The sequence below is a fragment of the Acipenser ruthenus genome, chromosome 2, assembly GCF_902713425.1.
Source record: "Acipenser ruthenus chromosome 2, fAciRut3.2 maternal haplotype, whole genome shotgun sequence".
Taxonomy (NCBI): domain Eukaryota; kingdom Metazoa; phylum Chordata; class Actinopteri; order Acipenseriformes; family Acipenseridae; genus Acipenser; species Acipenser ruthenus.
This window is the reverse complement of record NC_081190.1, coordinates 14,721,459-14,739,048: the sequence shown is the minus strand read 5'-3', so window position 1 is coordinate 14,739,048 and position 17,590 is coordinate 14,721,459. Positions and strand designations below refer to the sequence as shown.

General features: G+C 36.8%; 1 protein-coding gene across 3 annotated transcripts in view; it reads left to right on the top strand.

The window, feature by feature from the left end:
* Positions 1-15,122, top strand: part of LOC117403884 (transmembrane protein 8B-like) — a 91,457-nt gene extending 76,335 nt beyond the window's left edge. For all 3 annotated transcript variants that reach the window (XM_058990027.1, XM_058990029.1, XM_058990033.1), the window contains exons 7-13: positions 1,150-1,246; positions 1,763-1,886; positions 3,472-3,614; positions 6,117-6,295; positions 9,178-9,324; positions 10,378-10,494; positions 14,144-15,122. In XM_058990027.1, coding sequence (XP_058846010.1) covers positions 1,150-1,246; positions 1,763-1,886; positions 3,472-3,614; positions 6,117-6,295; positions 9,178-9,324; positions 10,378-10,494; positions 14,144-14,479 — 1,143 coding nt within the window. In that variant the 3' untranslated portion in view covers positions 14,480-15,122. The remainder of the gene's footprint in view (positions 1-1,149; positions 1,247-1,762; positions 1,887-3,471; positions 3,615-6,116; positions 6,296-9,177; positions 9,325-10,377; positions 10,495-14,143) is intronic.
* Positions 15,123-17,590: the final 2,468 nt, after the last annotated feature.

Below are 17,590 nucleotides of genomic sequence, written 5' to 3'. Positions count from 1 at the left end.
ACATATTAAAGAATAATAATTTGCATATCTTTTTAAAAACTGCTAACATAAAATAAAACTACAAAAAATACACACTGTATTATTATTATTTTTTTAATGTTAAAACAACCAGAATGAAACTTTGGTCAAGCTCACTAAAGAGAGAATAAGTGTTATTCTTAATACAAATATCAGTTTTAATGGCTTTACTTACACCCTTGTTATCCATTCCTTGAAGCAAGTGCCTTTCATCACAACAAGACACTAGCTTTTTATACTTATTGATGGGTTTTACCTTTCATCTTCCAGCAGCACTGCTATGGCCAATCTAGCTCAAAGATGCTGCTGTTTTAAAGGACATGACATTCTCACTAGCAATCATCCTTTTATTCACTATGTCTTAATACATTTAATTTGCCATATGTCATGAGAATGGAGCTCTGTGGCAGTCCTTAAATTATGCATTTGATCTGGGAATCGCTAGACAAATGTCTTTATCTTTTGATTTTTAAGGAAAGGATGTAGCTGCCGTGCTGTAGTTCATTTCAAGAAACATATTGAGTTTTTACATTTGTAAGTGAAAAGTGTGTTTGAATTTGTATTTGTGACCATCAGCTAGGGGTACTATGGAAATATGAGTTAAGGGAAGCAGCTTTACTCAAATTATAACAAAAAATAAAACAAAAAACAACTAAATGTGTAACTTCACTGATGAATGTTGTCTAACCTAAACAGTAATGGACAGTGACTCATAAAGAACAAGATAGAGTGTAGGAAGATGTTGACATTGAAACCATTATGTCAGGGTCAAAAGATAATGTATTTATTTATATACTTTTATTTTTTTTCCCATGTCCTCAATGGGCTGCCGTACAGACATCTTATCTTGTGATTTCCACACAATGAGCCCCCATCCAAATGACCTCCATTCCCTTCCAGATAACATGTGTGTTTTAAGTGTTTACTGAAGTATGTTTATTCAGAAACAAAATATTGGTGGCATTGGCAGAGATCCAAAGGAGTAATACATAGAAAGTATTTAAAATGGTTTCTTCCTTGAACCTTAGGCAATAGGACTGCCTTAGATGCTTCCTGAGCTATCCAAGGGATGGGGATCTAGTAATTGCCTTTATACTTGACTACAACTGAGATGTTTTTGTTTTCACACAGTCCTCAGTGATGGGAGAAAATGTGACAGTGTTTGGCTGTTTGACGCACGGGACGCCCCTAACATTAGCTGACAATTCCACTGTGAGCTGCGAATCAGGTGAGAAGTGTGAACCTACTGAAAAAACAAGGAAAGCAGCCATACATTTAGAAGAGCTATGTGTCCCTGGGGAAAACACCATGTTCTGACAATTTTAATCTTATCCTAATGATAAAAACTAAATAACACTTTTGACTACAGCGAACATTAAGTGATGACGTAGTTATATTACATGGTTTGCTTTTCTTGTTTGAAATGCCCTTAATTTGGGTCCCCGTGACTATTTCATCAAAGGCAATACTGCATTTAGTGTAGGTTGAGTCAAGTGATCATGGGCTAGCTGGTTCGAATCCTGGTCCTGCCAAGTTCTCGCTCTAGGCTGAGGTCCATAAAGAGCGTTACTTTGGCCTTTGGGCACCTGTGGGTTAGGGAGGGAAATCGACCAGGTACCCGATGAGGCCAGGCACAGACTAGTGGTTCACAATTATAATCAGGCATTTCAAATTGGGTAGACAATTTTATTTTAAAAAAGGATTTAAAAATGCCTTTGATTTCCCGTTTCCCTTCCATACCCAGAGTTCTCTGCAGGATTTGTGATGTCTGTCAATACCACCTCGAACATCACCAGGCTAAGGATTCCATACCCCCAGACTGGCACCTGGTACCTGAGTTTGCACTCCCTCTGTACAACAGACCATGGGTAAGATTTGTTGGCACTGTTTCCTGCGACTCCTTTTGAGGAATCTTGAGTACATTCTGAGTTTTCCAGCATAGTGAATATAAATACTGTGTTACAAATTAGACCAAATTTGCTTGCTTTATTTATGTTTAAGTAAAACTTGCAGTATTAGTAGGATTGTTGGGGAGCGTACTTGAGATCAGTATTAGATCCACACTGTTCACTGACAGCCCTATTTGAAGGTTCAAGGACGTCATAAGCATAATAACAAAATCCCATCTGTCATTGTCAGTGTGACAGAATCATTAAGTTGACTGCAAAGATGCATTTAGGATATGGAGCTATTCGACTGTGTGTTCTTACTCAGCCTTAAGATGGGGGAAGGCTGAAGCACTTCAGACAGCCAGTGTGGGTAAGCTTGCATTGCAAATATCTCTTCAGCATAAATTCTGTAGGTAATAGGAAACAAAAGTCTCTAGTGTGGTTACTTTTGACAGTAACTGAAGCTTATCTCTGAGTTCAGCACAAAAAAAATATAATTACTCATTTAGCATCCCTCTTAAGAGAGCGTATGTTTGTTTGTAAACCCACTGCTTCTGGCTCCACCACTTTTGCTATTAATGTCTGGTGTATTAAAGAAGCTCCTTGAGAAAAAAAAAAAAACTACCAGTACCCTTCACTTTGTACTGAGACCCAAGATCGCTACCATAAACTACCAGTACCCTTCACTTTGTACCTAGACCCAAGATCACTACCATAAACTAATAGTACCCTTCACTTTGTACCTAGACCCAAGATCGCTACCATAAACTACCAGTACCCTTCACTTTGTACCTAGACCCAAGATTGCTACCATAAACTAACAGTACCCTTCACTTTGTACCTAGACCCAAGATCGCTACCATAAACTACCAGTACCCTTCACTTTGTACCTAGACCCAAGATCGCTACCATAAACTAACAGTACCCTTCACTTTGTACCTAGACCCAAGATCGCTACCATAAACTACCAGTACCCTTCACTTTGTACCTAGACTCAAGATCGCTACCATATTGGGCTCGTGTAACTTTTTCTATGATTCTTTCAGTCATGTTCCACAGCCATTGTTGTCCATTGAAAATTAACCATTGTACTGTTGTGTTGTTTTATTTTAATCTTTTTCACATAGTCATTTTACTTCATGTTTACAAACTATTCAATCAAACAAACCATTCATTGTTCATTTTGCCCCTGGGAAGATACATTGTTTTTGTTCAATTTTCTAGTTTACAGTGTTTCCTACATCCCAGAATCAGGGCCTTTACAAAATATATTTTAAAAGTCTTCAACTATTCTTGGGTTTTTATTACAGCTTCGTGCATAAAACATAATTTAATCTTCGTGCAGGACAAATATATGTACATCGTGGGAGAGAGACTGCTTGTCTTCAGATGAATTACAGAAGGTCTAGAAGACATTATTTGTCAATTACTTCAATGGACTTTTTAAAAGTGGTCTTTGGACATATAGGGAAAATAACTGCAGGACTATAATACAGGGAGTGAGTTTTTACAGGAAGTCTTTAATACAGGTTAGACTTTTTTATTTCTCTTTTTTTCTTCAAAGGTTTGATGTATGCAGTAATGTGACAGCTGAAGTGTATTTGAGGTCTTATCTCACACCTTGTATCAATGACTGCGGGACATACGGACAGTGTAAACTCCTTCGGACAAATAATTACCTGTATGCCGCCTGTGAGTGCAAAGCAGGTAAGCCGTTAATTTACTATACTGTGGTAGTTCATATGAGGAGACTGGGATCAGCAGTGAAAACCAACGTGCGTGGCAAAGGAATTATCAATTGTTGTTAGTTTTGAGGTATTGCAATACCCTTTCAAGTAGGCCTTTATTATGCATTCATTAAGCAAACCAGGCAATTCTGAAGTGCGATGTGTTTTTTTCTGGAATTTGAAATACAGCAAAAGTGTTGTAAACAGTTGTTTTTCTTCATTTGTTAGTAGATCTGCAATTGATTTTGTACATCATAAAGATTTATGTATTCCTCTCTGCAGAGAGCCCCTTACCGGAGGAGAGCTTATCCGATTCTTGTAGAATTATGCAATGCCTAGGCATAGCAGATAAATAAGTGGTTAGTTTAAAACATGCTATTATTCCTCTTCTACAACAAGTACTATAATGTATTGGAGAAACTCAAATGATGAGTCATTTTGGAGCAATCAATATCAAGTGTGAGACACAGTTTAATTAAGTGTATGTTGAAATTGTTAGAACTGTCTGCAAAAAAAAGACCAATAGTGAATGTTTTTGATAGGTAATCTCCTGACTGGAGTCATCTGACTGGAGTCACTTGTCTCTCAGTGTGCACCAGTGAACAGTAGTCCCTATAAAGCTACACAATAAAATAGACTTTGACGGACAATAGTAAGTGATTTTTATTCAGAAAATACTGTATATGTAACTTTACAGATTGTAGTACCTCAAAGCCATTATCTTTTTAAATATTGTGATAATTGTGTGTGGTATACCTTGTGGAGTTTGTTTGTAAGGAAGCCTTCAGTGGTAATTAATAACGGTTATGGGAAACAATTTAATTTGATCTGCCATGGTCTGCTCATGGAAATGAAATCATCATAAAACTGCTTAAATGGAGAAATTGTTGAAATAATGTCATCAAATATGCAAAAGACTGTTTCACAATTGTATTCCAATGATATGGTATGTTTTGTTTATTTTAGCTAGACCAGTGTATTCCCTTTGAATACACATTTTAATATCACAGATGCAACTCGCTGTGACTGATTAATATTCTGTTTCAGTCAACATCTGCTCACAATGTAACAAACATCTTCTTTTGTGTCTGACATATTCAATATAGCTTTATAGGGTTCAGAAATAGCAATTTGGATGCAGAAAGATAGTGCTTAAAATGAGCGTGTTTGCTAATGTATAATTCAAACTCGTCTTGATTTCACATTATTGCCTCAAAACTTGTTTTCTTTCATGATGAAAGCTTGTATTAACTGTAATGCCCAATTGTTTCTTTTAAATCCCAGGCAGTGGGCAGTAGTGCACTGTGTGCAATGAGAGGGCCAACAGGAAGTTTAAAATGGTTCCAAATCTATTAAACCACAAATTCAATATAGAGAGGGGCATACAGACATAAAACACAGGTTGCACTATTAGTGTCTGGTGCAATCATACTAAAAGATTGGCAGAAAAAAAAAAATCACACAAGTTAACCTGATCCCATGTTAGACTAGAATTCTTGAATATTGTACACAGTAACAACTGGTTGGCAATGTATACTGGTTTAGCCAGTGTGCAAGCAATATAAAATAAATAAATAAATAAATAAATAAAATGTGGCCAAATTCAAACAGTGCAAAACACAAAACTGTACATCTCAATAACTCAAGACAAATAAGAAATCAAATAAATTCAAAGTGAACACAAATAACACAGTGAAATAAATAAGTAAAATAATATAACTGGCCTAAACAGAGATGCAGCCAACCTTACTCCCTTACTCTAGTGTGAAACTCAACGCTACCTCTTTGAAGTCCGTCAGGCTTTCTTTTAAAATGCAACATTCATTGTCCACAGCCGGTGGCAATTAGTTTCAGGTGAGTAAGGGACCGTGAACATTAACCACTGTTCAAGCAGGTAACTTTGACCACAGGTTTCAGTATAGGCCCCCCGTGACTGTATTCCATGTACGGCAATCAGCAGACTCTAGTAACAATTCCTTATCATGCCAATTTCTCTGTGAAGTAAATGATATCAAGACAGAGCTGAGCTTTGAAAAGTTATTTTAAAAAAATCAAACCTGAGTCCAATGGATATGTGTTCATAGTTATGTAACTGCAATATTACAATATTTTCTAATTAAAAGTGTTTTTGAGGTTATTTGTTTAGCACATCATCAAATCTCAGCTCAACAGTATGCTTTTTCCCATAGAACCAGTGTTAAAGTCATGTAGAATAACAAAGTGTTGAGCCCACAATTGGAGACAAGAGCTGTGGATAAATACCCTCTGTTTTCTCTGATTGTTGACATGCTCGGTCATCTCTTCAATTAAACGTTATGTTTTTGGCATTGCTTTTCCAAACAGCTCAGTGTACACGTTATGTAGAGCTCATGTTCACAGCTCACAGTTAATTCTGTCAGTCGCCATCGGGGATGCCTAATGGACAGTGTCAGTAACACAATGCTCTTCTTTATCATAACTCCAGACTCCTTTTGTGTTCTAGGGTGGGATGGCTGGGGCTGCACAGATAACTCGGTGGCGTACACCTATGGATTTCAGCTTCTGTCCACTCTGCTGCTCTGTCTTAGTAACCTGATGTTTGTCCCTCCTGTTGCTATAGCCATTCGGAGTCACTGCTTACTTGAGGCTTCTGTCTACATTTTCACCATGTTCTTTTCTACTGTGAGTATTCCAAAGAAATGTGATATGAGTAAATAAATGTCAGCTTATTTTCAGATTTACACATTTATGAAGGTACATTTAGTAATCATAAAATCTTAATAATAAGAAAAAACTGAATGCATAGATTGTTACACAATCAAGAGGTCTGTAAATGGAGGAAGCACAGCAATCTATTCCATGCTCCCTCTGTTTTAAAAGAGGCTTGGCTTGAGTCTTTTTTAAAATTCAAATAAGATGGCACCAATTGTTACAGTGCATTGCACAATTAGCAATTTAATGTACAGAGTCAAATAATTGACACCCAGTTACAAACACACAAAACAAACACCTAACTACCTGATTGAGCTCTGCAGTACATAAGAACATCAGAACATAAGAAATTCAAGAGCGAGAAAAGGCCGGTCGGCCCACCTATGCTCGCCCACTTTGTTCCATTAGAGGAAAAACAGTTAGTAGGGAAATGAAACCTCTGGCAATCCGTGGCTAGTAGTATGGTGAGGGGATTTTGATTGCATAGTAAAGTGAGTGTAATCCTGATGATATTGGCTTAATATGTACAGTATAAAAGAGATATCTGTGGATATTGCAATATACTGCCCTTCAAATGCATGCACGGTTGTATCTGTATAGCTTTGCTCTCAAACTAGTGGCAGACAAAGCACTTCAAGTAAAACAACACAAGGTTAGACACAAAGTGGAGATTTCTGTTACAAATAAAACTGAAAATTCAGTTAAACCAAAACAGATGACAACTGGTAAAAAAATTAAATAAAAACAAACATATCAACATACTGTAAAAACCTTTGTATGAGTCTATTTTCTAGGTATTTTTTAGGGGGTCCTAAAAAGGGGGTAACGACTTATACACTGGTGTGACCTATAGGCTTTTTCCTGAAATTGTTGCATCAAAAAGGGATGGGGGGTGGCACTGATATACAGTTTTATTTACGGTACATACTTCACCATTGCTGTAAAAATGTGAAATATTGCAATCTACCCCTGCTAATTTCCTTTCGTTTGTTTATTAAACAACAACAACATGTTTAAAAACAGTTCTGTCTTGGACACATTTTAATGTCCAATATGGTGCCCAAAAAGTGTTTCACCCGCTGCTGTGGTTCTTATCTTGTTGAGTGGTGTTTTAAATGTGTTTTCATCTATGCAGTTTGGGTGAGTAATTAAGGTACACAGGCAGTCAGAGCTAAGTAGTTAGAACCAATAAGAAACACTGAATTTGACCAAGGACTTATAAATCTGATTGTAAAGTGACACAGATGGTTAATCATGCAGAGAGCCGCGAGCACTATGGCAGATCCTTATATATCGAGAGAGTAAAGAGGAACAGGAGATTAAAAAAGCAAAAAGCTAAGACAGATCATTTGGCTGATGCCAGGAAAACAACAAGAACCTGATACTTTCAATATATTGTGCTAAAGAATGCCCTGAAAAGTTTTGTCACCATTGGCTATATGGTTATCTAGATATTTGTAAAATTGTAAAGTTTGTATGTACTGGTAACTCACTGTATGTATCCCAGCCGGGCATAATAAGTAAACACAATACCAAGTACAACTTTTAAAAACAGTTTATGTATTTTAGAAGTAACAGGGTATTGAGGTTTGTTTAAGCTGAAAATTGTTCTAAACATCACTGCGCTTCGTCCTTATAAAATGTATACTCTTCCTTGTATTCATGTATCTGCCCACATCAAAGCCAAAAGTAGAATACTCTGCTTGCTTTAGGACCACCCCCTCGCAGGACCACCCCCTCCCACATAATAATGTTGGTTTTATCTGCTGCCTTTTATCCCTGATCATCTGAAGAGAGAAATAACATAAAAACACTCATCTGTAAGTAGCCTTGAGATTAAAACACAACATAGCTGTCAGTGCCAATTGTTTACAGTAGCTTAAAAATCAATGTGGTGTGAACTTTGTAATTGTTTTCAGCTTTTAAACAGTTGGAGATTTCAAGTTAACTATACACTTTTATAAGTAACTTGAAATCGTCAACTTTTTAGGAGCTGAGAAAAATTAAAAAGGTCTAATTAAGCATATTATTAGTTCAATTAAAGGTTCAATTAAGTAGAATTAAAGACACAGTGGGTCCCCAGGACCAGGGTTGGGAAACCCTGATGTAGTCTATACACTGTGGAAGCATAGCTCACTGGGGCTCTTTACTCAAGTCTGTCATTTCATCTCATTTTATAAAGGGAAGATTCATGTTAATTACATAAAACAAAGAAGACAAATATTGCTTAAGATTACCGTCAGGTCTACTGAACACGTGCAGTGTTTAAAACGGGTGTCAAACTCCAGCCCTCGAGGGCCGCAGGGTCTTCTGGTTTCCATTCCAACTTAAGCTCTCAATTAACATAATTGATCTAATTATTTGTTGAATTTGACATATTTCATATTTTTCAAGGTCTTTTACAGTTCATGGTTTTAGAAATGCACTTGATTCAAGGTACATTACCTATGAAACATTTTGAGGCCTGAAGAGAAGTGTTAAATGTGTCCAATTAATCAAATTATTAGACCAATTAAGTAATTGAGAGCTCGGGTGGAACGAAAGCCAGAAGACACTGCGGCCCTCCAGGAACTGAGTTTGACACCCCTGGTTTAAAACAAACCTATTGCCTTGGCTTTGCTGTACCCTGTGTTGCAGGAACTATTTTTCAATATTATCTTGATTGATATTTTAATGAGGAATAGAAAGGAACACATCTGAGAAGTTATTCTTGGCAGTGCATAGAACAGATGCTTTATCTTGTGACAATATATATTATATATATATTTCTCTACAGCAAGCTGGGTTATTGTATTTGGAATATTATTGAGGTCTAATAATTGTACTTTCTCTTTCAATTTCTTTGTGTTCAGTTTTACCATGCCTGTGACCAGCCAGGGGTGGTGGTTTTCTGCATAATGGAATACGACGTTCTGCAGTTCTGTGATTTCCTGGGCTCACTCATGTCTGTCTGGGTCACGGTTATATCTATGGCAAGGCTGCAATCCATCATCAAGCAGGTGTGCTTTTGTAACTACAGTTGCTATTAACCCTTTGATTTCTAAATGTGTGTGTCAGGAAAGTGTGGAATTTAGACATTTGAGGGCACTTGAACTGCTTTTTGAATGGCAGCTATGATGTTCAGTCAGGTTGGCCCAGGTAAACAGACCCCATATTGAACTTCTCCTGCCTCACATCTGAAATGTGAGGTGGTTATGGGTCTGTTGCTTTCCAAAATGGACATCATTATTCCCCTTTCTAGTTGACTGGAAGCAACATTGATGGATTACAGGCAATAATTATTTTATAAGATTTGGATAAGAGTACTGTAACGATGGCGTAAAAGGATGAATATCTTGTGCCTGATTTCTGTATCAAATGATATGATATATGCATGCAGACCAGTCATATATAATATACAGCTCCCTGTCAACCAATAGTATTTTGCCAAGTCCTATTCTTTTAAACTCTTATACTTCCATGTGTATTTATTCTAACTACAGATATTTATTCCTGAACTAATCTGAATGGTGGCCAGTGTGTTTGTGCCGTTGCTGTGCAGCATTGGATCTCTGTAATGAAACAGCATGCCAGGTTTTCTATTGTATAATGTTCCTAGTTGTGACTAATCAGTGGACTGAAAAAAGTCAATTTCTGCTTTCTTTAAAGTGAAAAGTCTTATTAAAACACTTTGAATTTTTTTTGTTTGTTTTCTAAATCCTATATAGACTTATACAGATCCAATCAGCCACTCAGTTACACCATGAACCAGCATGAATAGCATCTGCCAAAGCCTACTGGCAGTAGTGCTTTCGAGGGAGGCATTGTGTTGTGAACTACAGTGGCAGATCAAAAGCCTTTGCCTCTCTCTTTAGGGTTAGCATTTTCTTCAGTCACCTGCTGGTACATAGCGATACTTCCTGCTGGCACACACTGATTGACAGCTGTCCAGCAATTTAAAACTCATTGGATCAGACGACAGACCTCAAGTCTTTGCCACTGCAGCAGCTGTGTTTCCAGTCTGTCTCCATTGTATCACCTCTGTAATTCTGCTCTTGATTTTTCCTTTTAAGGTGCTGTACTTACTGGGCGCTATGGTGCTTTCTATGGCACTGCAGCTTGACAGACATGGACTATGGAATCTCCTTGGACCTAGCATTTTTGCCTTAGGGATAATGGCTATTGCTTGGGTAAGGGCAAAACCTGTGTGATTTTTTTGTGTCATTTTTTAGCAATAGACGACTATGAACTATTAACATGGTCAACCCTGATTCGGCCCTTGTATTGCAAACCGCTGCCAGGCCATGCTTGGTATATGGCACTGCATCCCAATGATGTTCAGCTCATAGAAATTGACATTATCAGAGAGCAGCGTTCCAGAACATGGTCGTACACCATGAGTACCAATGAAACACGTCAGCAGTGCTACTGTGCTTACCAGCTGTCACGGACGGATACGTTTAAGTGAAATGGGTATACAAAGTGAATTTATGTGTGCTTTAATAATTCACCAGGTATTAATCATTAAATGAATGCTCCCTCAAGCTTCTAAATACAGTTTAATAAATGCCCATGGTGACAGTAAACCAGATGTCAAAAAACTATAGGAAAACAGTATAATATTGCTACTTGTAGAATTAGTTTGAACCATTTACCGAAAATCCTATTTGAATGTAACAATTGTGAAAATACACAGTATGAGTAAAGTTATTGTACCAAAATAGCAGTGTTCTTTTTCCAATCAGGTCCTAAATTAGTTAATTGACTCTTAGCACTTTAGGACCTGCTTGGAATAAAGATCTGGACTGGAATAGGTCTTGATGTTTGGAGTTGTGCACCACTGAGATAGAGGCTCCCTTACAAAACAATTAGCACAATAGTACAGAGCAGCAAAAAGCAATGTGCCTGGTCTGTTTCTGATAAATCTGTCAGGCATTGTACATGTGGATTGCTTCTAAGGCCAATACACAGTTTTTACATTGGAATCTTAACTGAGCGTTACAAAAATCAAAGATAAGAGGAAAACCTGTTCAGGCTCAACTATTCATCAATCAGGGACTGGTATGAAAATAAGATTCTCACGAGAACCCAAGAGGGCGGCAATTTGTCCCTCCTGTTACTTGTAGCTTTGCATAGTTAGTCAATTAGATAATTGCTATGCAAGTAGAAGCACCTGCTTTGACAGGAACAGAATGGATTGTTTGGAGACAGACAGAAAGGATGTAATTGTGTGCTTCATTTTGTTTTGTACTTTCTTTTTTTAATGTAACATTAATTATTATCTGCAGAAGAATATGTCAGCTTCTCATTAACTAAACCACAGAGGAGAACATGGCAAACGGATGATCATCTTAGTGTGTTGCTCCATGTACAACTGTGGCCAAAAAAGGTGTAGTGTTTACAGTTTTCCAAAATGTGTGTTAGGAAGTGCTAGATTTAAAAGCAGAGATTTAAACGTGAGATCATTTTAAATGAATGGCAGCCGAGGTATCCCAGGTAGGTTGCACCATGTGAATGTTAATTACAGACCCTGGCCCATATTGAACCCCTCCAACCTGTCACATATCATTGCTTATTGGCCTGTTGCTTTTTAAAAGGAACATTATTATGTACCTTTCTAGTTGCCTAGAAACAACATTGATGGATTACAGGCAAGGGCAAAGTGAGAAGTATTTTTTTATTGTTCTTGGGCAATATTTTTTTTTCTACTGCTAAAACTGCAATGAATCAAGGTTGTGTTTATGAATCAATGCTACTCAATTATGGTTACAGTTCCTTTCTATCAACTTGTCTGTTTTATTGTCAAGACCTTGCATCTTCAATGTTTGCTGAGATTCACAAATTAGATCACTCAGCTAGAAAGTAACAATCTGTTGGTTTTTTTTTTTCTGAAATACTGCAATTCAACAGTAAATCTGTTCACCTGCCACTGTAAAGCATTCAGCTGTTTTTAAGGTAAAACGAAACTAAAATACATATTATTTATTGATAAATATTCTGGAAATATCTTATGTTACATTAGGTAAAATACATGTGTATATCAATATCTATATTTATATCAATGTTGTATTGTCGAGCTGTAATACCTTAAAAGAGGCTATATCTTTATACATAGTATTGTATACAATGTTTTTATATAGTGCTACAGACACAAGCCCCCATCCCCCATAATGAGTTTTATTAACATTAAATAAAGGGAAGTCACTGTTTAGAGTGATTGAGTAGCTTTGTAATGTATTTATGGTACACTACTGAACAGTACTACCCATTGCAAATAGTCTTAATTAGGGCTCTCGCCTTCAGTTGCTAACTTATGGAAATTCAGTTCTGTATAGTCGAGCTGTGCAGCAATAGCTGCTTTTCCTAAAAACTAGAATTTACGTTCTTTCAAACAAAAACAATATGGGAATCCTGAGCATAAAACAAAAGCAGAAGGAAGGTGTCAGAAGTTGGGGTTATTTATCTGTTTTTCATTTCAAGCCAATTAAATCATTGTTCAAAAGAGCCAACTTCCCAAAGTTTTGGTATGTTTAACAAACCTGTTGTCAAGGGGAAATGTATTTGAAACAAACAGTACAGATACTTATAGGCTTTTGATGCCATGGTGACTACACTGCACTCACTTATTTCTATTCAAATCCACCAATGTTTGTGATGTCATTTACTACATAGTTAATGATATCACAATCTACTATTCCTTTCTATTTAAACCATCAGGAATCATGATATTGAGCTTATTTATCTTTAGCTTTATTCTTCTGTATTGTACATTATCTAATCTTATTCCTTCTAAAACTAAAAATGTTAGGTCATTCATGATTTTCTGGAAAGTGTTGAACTATTGGTTCATTTGCTTTTTTATTTCTTATGTTTGATAGGTGATTCTGAATTCTTTTATAGAACGTTGTACCAGTCTCTCCTACATATTTTATTTTGTTACAATTTTGGCAAAATATACCATAAACAAGGCTGCTATTTTTGCAAGACGAGTTTCTTATGACTGAATATCTATTTTCTCTATTTGTCATTTCATTTTTATCTTTACAACTGTATTTGCATACTATAAATGTGCTCTAACAGGTTTTAATGTCTGTTGATTTTGCTTCCCATCTAAAAGCTGCTACCGGTCCTTTTGGAAATATGTTTTCATTTGTTCTGAATTATTTTTGAAATGCTGTGTAATAATTTAGAATATGTCATTATTATATGTCGATGTATATATAAAGCTCTTGCTAAGCAGCCAAACAACAAAGCAACAGCATTCATTAAAGGGCGGGTCGCTGCTTCTTGGATAACAAGGCCTCTGGAGCATCATAGGGAAGTAAATGGGGATTTGAAAAAGCAAAATGAAAATGAAAACAGTGTTAACTAATTACCTCCACATATTATATAATCAAAGGATTATGATAATTATATAAACCGTGAATAATGGCCATCAGATGCTTAGTGCCGTATGCTGCATTATTTTACTTTCATCTAGGACAAAATACATAAGGTAGAACAACCTCTGGGGGAATGTAAACCAACTGGACTGTCAACAATATGAGTGCTCTGGTGGCAAATCCATGGAATAGGGATGTAAATGGACGATGAACATAATGAATGATACTAATACTAAAAAATGTAATACAATGAAAAACGTTTTCCCAATTATTGTAATGATATGAGGTGCGTTTAGTGTAACTGCATTTACTGCACCACCAGTGAGTGTTTTACAGTCCTGGGTGAATGGTACCAACACTGAGCAGTGCAGCACAGGTCATCAGATGGTCACTCAGGCAGCATTTGCAATAAATATCAGTGCTGCACAAGTTCATTCTTTTCTTTTCATTTGTACAGACTGTACGGACCATTAGAAGACGCCGCTGCTACCCACCCACCTGGAAGCGTTGGGTTTTCTACCTCTTCCCTGGTACTATGATCGCCACTTCAGCGGTGGCACTGTATGCCTTTGTGGAGACCGAGGAGAACTACTTCTACATCCACAGCATCTGGCACATGCTGATTGCTGGTAGTGTTGGCTTCCTGCTTCCTCCACGTGCCAAACATGATAACACGGTCCCACCTTTTCAAAGGAGGAGAGGCTGTGGCTACCAGCTGTGTGTCAACGAGCATGAAGAAATGGGCCTGGTTGATCCAGCCATTGTGTCCATTAACAGTATCTGTGCAAGTTGATAGCCGGCTTTAGAGACTCATATTGCCTTCTATTATGAAAACAGGAAACAGCCAGACAACTGAAGAACATTGTAAATATATCTTATAAGGATTTGTTTTTTAATATTAGTTATTAATATGATTTATTTTATTTTTTTTTGGCCTAAAGTATAACAGTGTTTATACAGTGTTATTTTTTAATTTAAGCTAACCACTGCTGCTATTTCACGGTGACTGTAAAATGGTACTTTATTATTATTATTGTTAATGTGTATTACTACTAGGTTAAAAATATGCAGACCGAATGTTTGACTCTTATTTGGAAACAAGGGCACGGCTTTCCTTTTGGATATATTTTTTGCACTGAGACTCAACAGCGTGATACTGTACTTCTTTTCAATGCACCAGCCGTCACAATGTTTTAAAGTAAAGTTTTGTTCTGTATTACGTTTGATAGTCTGTGGGATTGCAGTTTATTGCTTCTGCGGGTGTTGCTGTACTTGTGTTGTTGTGTTGGATATGGGAAGGCAGCTGCCTCCACACAGAAATATTGCGGCTTTGTTTCAGAATGCCCAGAAAGGGTTTATGTGGTGTGCTGATGCTGACTGGATCTCCCCTGCGTTATAATGGTAGCAGTGGCCAGAAAAATGAATAAATATTTTACAGTTTTTTTTATGGTCTTTTTTCATTGTTCTTTCAATGTAATATCATGCATTACATAATTACTGTAATTACAAATGCAGTTGTTATTTACAATGTAGTTACAATGTCATTCCACTGGGAAATATAACATGACTGTTTTGTTATAAAAAAAAAACTAAAAAAAAACAGTGACACCATTTTATTATACACAAAAAACAACAGTATAATAGCTCAAATGTATTCTTAAAAAAAAAAAAAAAACATCAAAATAACTGCAAATCTAGTACTTGGGAGGCTTAGTTTTACATTTCAAAGAATCAAATTAAGACCACAGATACATTTTAGGTTATTTATTTATTATATACCATAAAATTTATAAGGGGTTATTTTGGTTCTATTTAATTTAGTTTGCTTAATTGACCAAACACATAGAGACACCTTTATACCTTTCAGGGAGGGGAGTATTTATTTTCATTGACGACCCCTCCCTACCACATTAGCATTCTTCAGTAGGCAGGTGGGAACAGCCCTAACTTCCCCAACACTTTTCTCAGGGGTAGTGCAGTTCTCAGTCCATTTTCGGTTTCAGCTGGGAGAACTCTGTAACGCTGGCCCTACCCAATATTTGTAATACACCGTCTACACTCCAAACCCACGTTCTCAGCAAACCAACCCAGTAACAGCACATAAAAACAGTGACTCATTTATCACTTAAACACAATTGTTAATCAGGTGCCAGTGTGCTTTCACGCTGGCTGGAATATTCCTACACCAACCAGGCCTGGAAACGTAGCCCCCTTTGATGCTGTTCATACATATAACTGTAGCCGCTTTAGGAGTTTAGAAGGTAATGCTCTACACTACTGTTTTCCCCTGAACGAAAGACATCAACTCAAGGATGAAGCGGTTTTGAACACCTTAGGCAGATGATTGTCATGGATCAGCTTTAGACTTCAAGTTAAGCAGATTTTCAGAAACTGTATACAATATATCAGGGGTGTACATTTCCAGCCCCTAAGGTAAGGAGCCCTCCAGGGTGCTCCACCTGTACCCTGAATTAAGTAATTGAACCTTCTTCCGTGTAGATAGAGTCTTTCTCTGTTTCACTGAATAAAACTGTTTATTTAACCCTTTTTAAGAAGTAAGTAGGTATTACCTGATAATCATGTGTGAAAAAACAAACAACGCAGTTTTGAGACAGTCATCCTTGATACCTTGATTCATTCTGTTTTGAATAGTTTAAGGGACATAAGCGATTACAGGATGACAGATTCAATGAATTTGGTACACAAGTAAAAGGCGAATACTTGAGTGTTACAGAAACTATCAAAAATACAGTACAGAATACCAACCAGGGTATTTTTTTTTTTTTTGCACATTGCATTCATTATAAGCCTGTCTGAGATTCAGGGGAGAGATCATGGCTCTTATCGATTCCTCCTCCCTTATTATTATAGTTTAATTTTAAAGAACTCACCTAGTTGTGGCTGACACAATCCTTCTGGCACCAAAATATCCTTGGATGGGGAGCAGTCCATGGCTACCTTCTTCACAGTCAACCCTGCTGACCTGGCCTCATCAAATCAATTTCTCTTTCAGAAGGACGCAGTTTCCTTCTGCTCTCAAGATGCTGGACCAGCAGCCAAATCTAATAAGCACTCCTATTACCCAAACCCCAAAGCAGTAACCACAATCAAAACACTGCATACTCTTTCAGTTGTAAGTTATTGATTAAATCATGATAGTTTATCCAGATAATGAGATTAAACTCAGACCAATTATAGTTCTTAATACTTGCACTGAGGAAAATAATACTTCATAGTACAGTATATACGTTGACTATAAGAACGTTTTTCAATCGGAAACACTTCTGTCTCATTTAACAGTATCATTTCAAAACGATGAGATGACAGCTGAAATGTTTTGTAGGTTCTTTCTTTTATATACTTTTGCATTGCTCATGTTTGATTTTTCAATCCGTTTTTTTTTTCTTTCCACTGAAGTTGGAAAACTAAAAAATGCTAACTGACTGGGATATTTGTTCCAGATGGAATTCTGCTATGATACCAGCCTGATGCGTTGCCATTTTGGTCAAGTGTCCTTTTAACATAGGCCTTCCCACTGAAAATGTAATAACAGGAGTTGAACAGGTTTGACATTAAAAGTGACATTTTAAGATATGTTGCTTAATCAAAACATAATAATAAAAACCAAGGAATGATCTTTGCTTTTGGCCATTTCAATGCAGGCGACACCCATTAATAACATCTAGCACTCAGCAGGGAAAGCAGCTGACAAGGTTAAAGATTTCATTTCAGAGGGTGCAGAGGAGGAGAAACTGTTCATTAAAAACTAGTAATATTTGGCAGTCTCCACAAACTGAATATTTAACAATGACAGCCTGCATGTGTATGCATGGTTTACTAATAAAACATGTCTATTAGAGCTAGCTTTTTAAATAGTTTCCTTAATTCGCTGAGAGTTGCAATT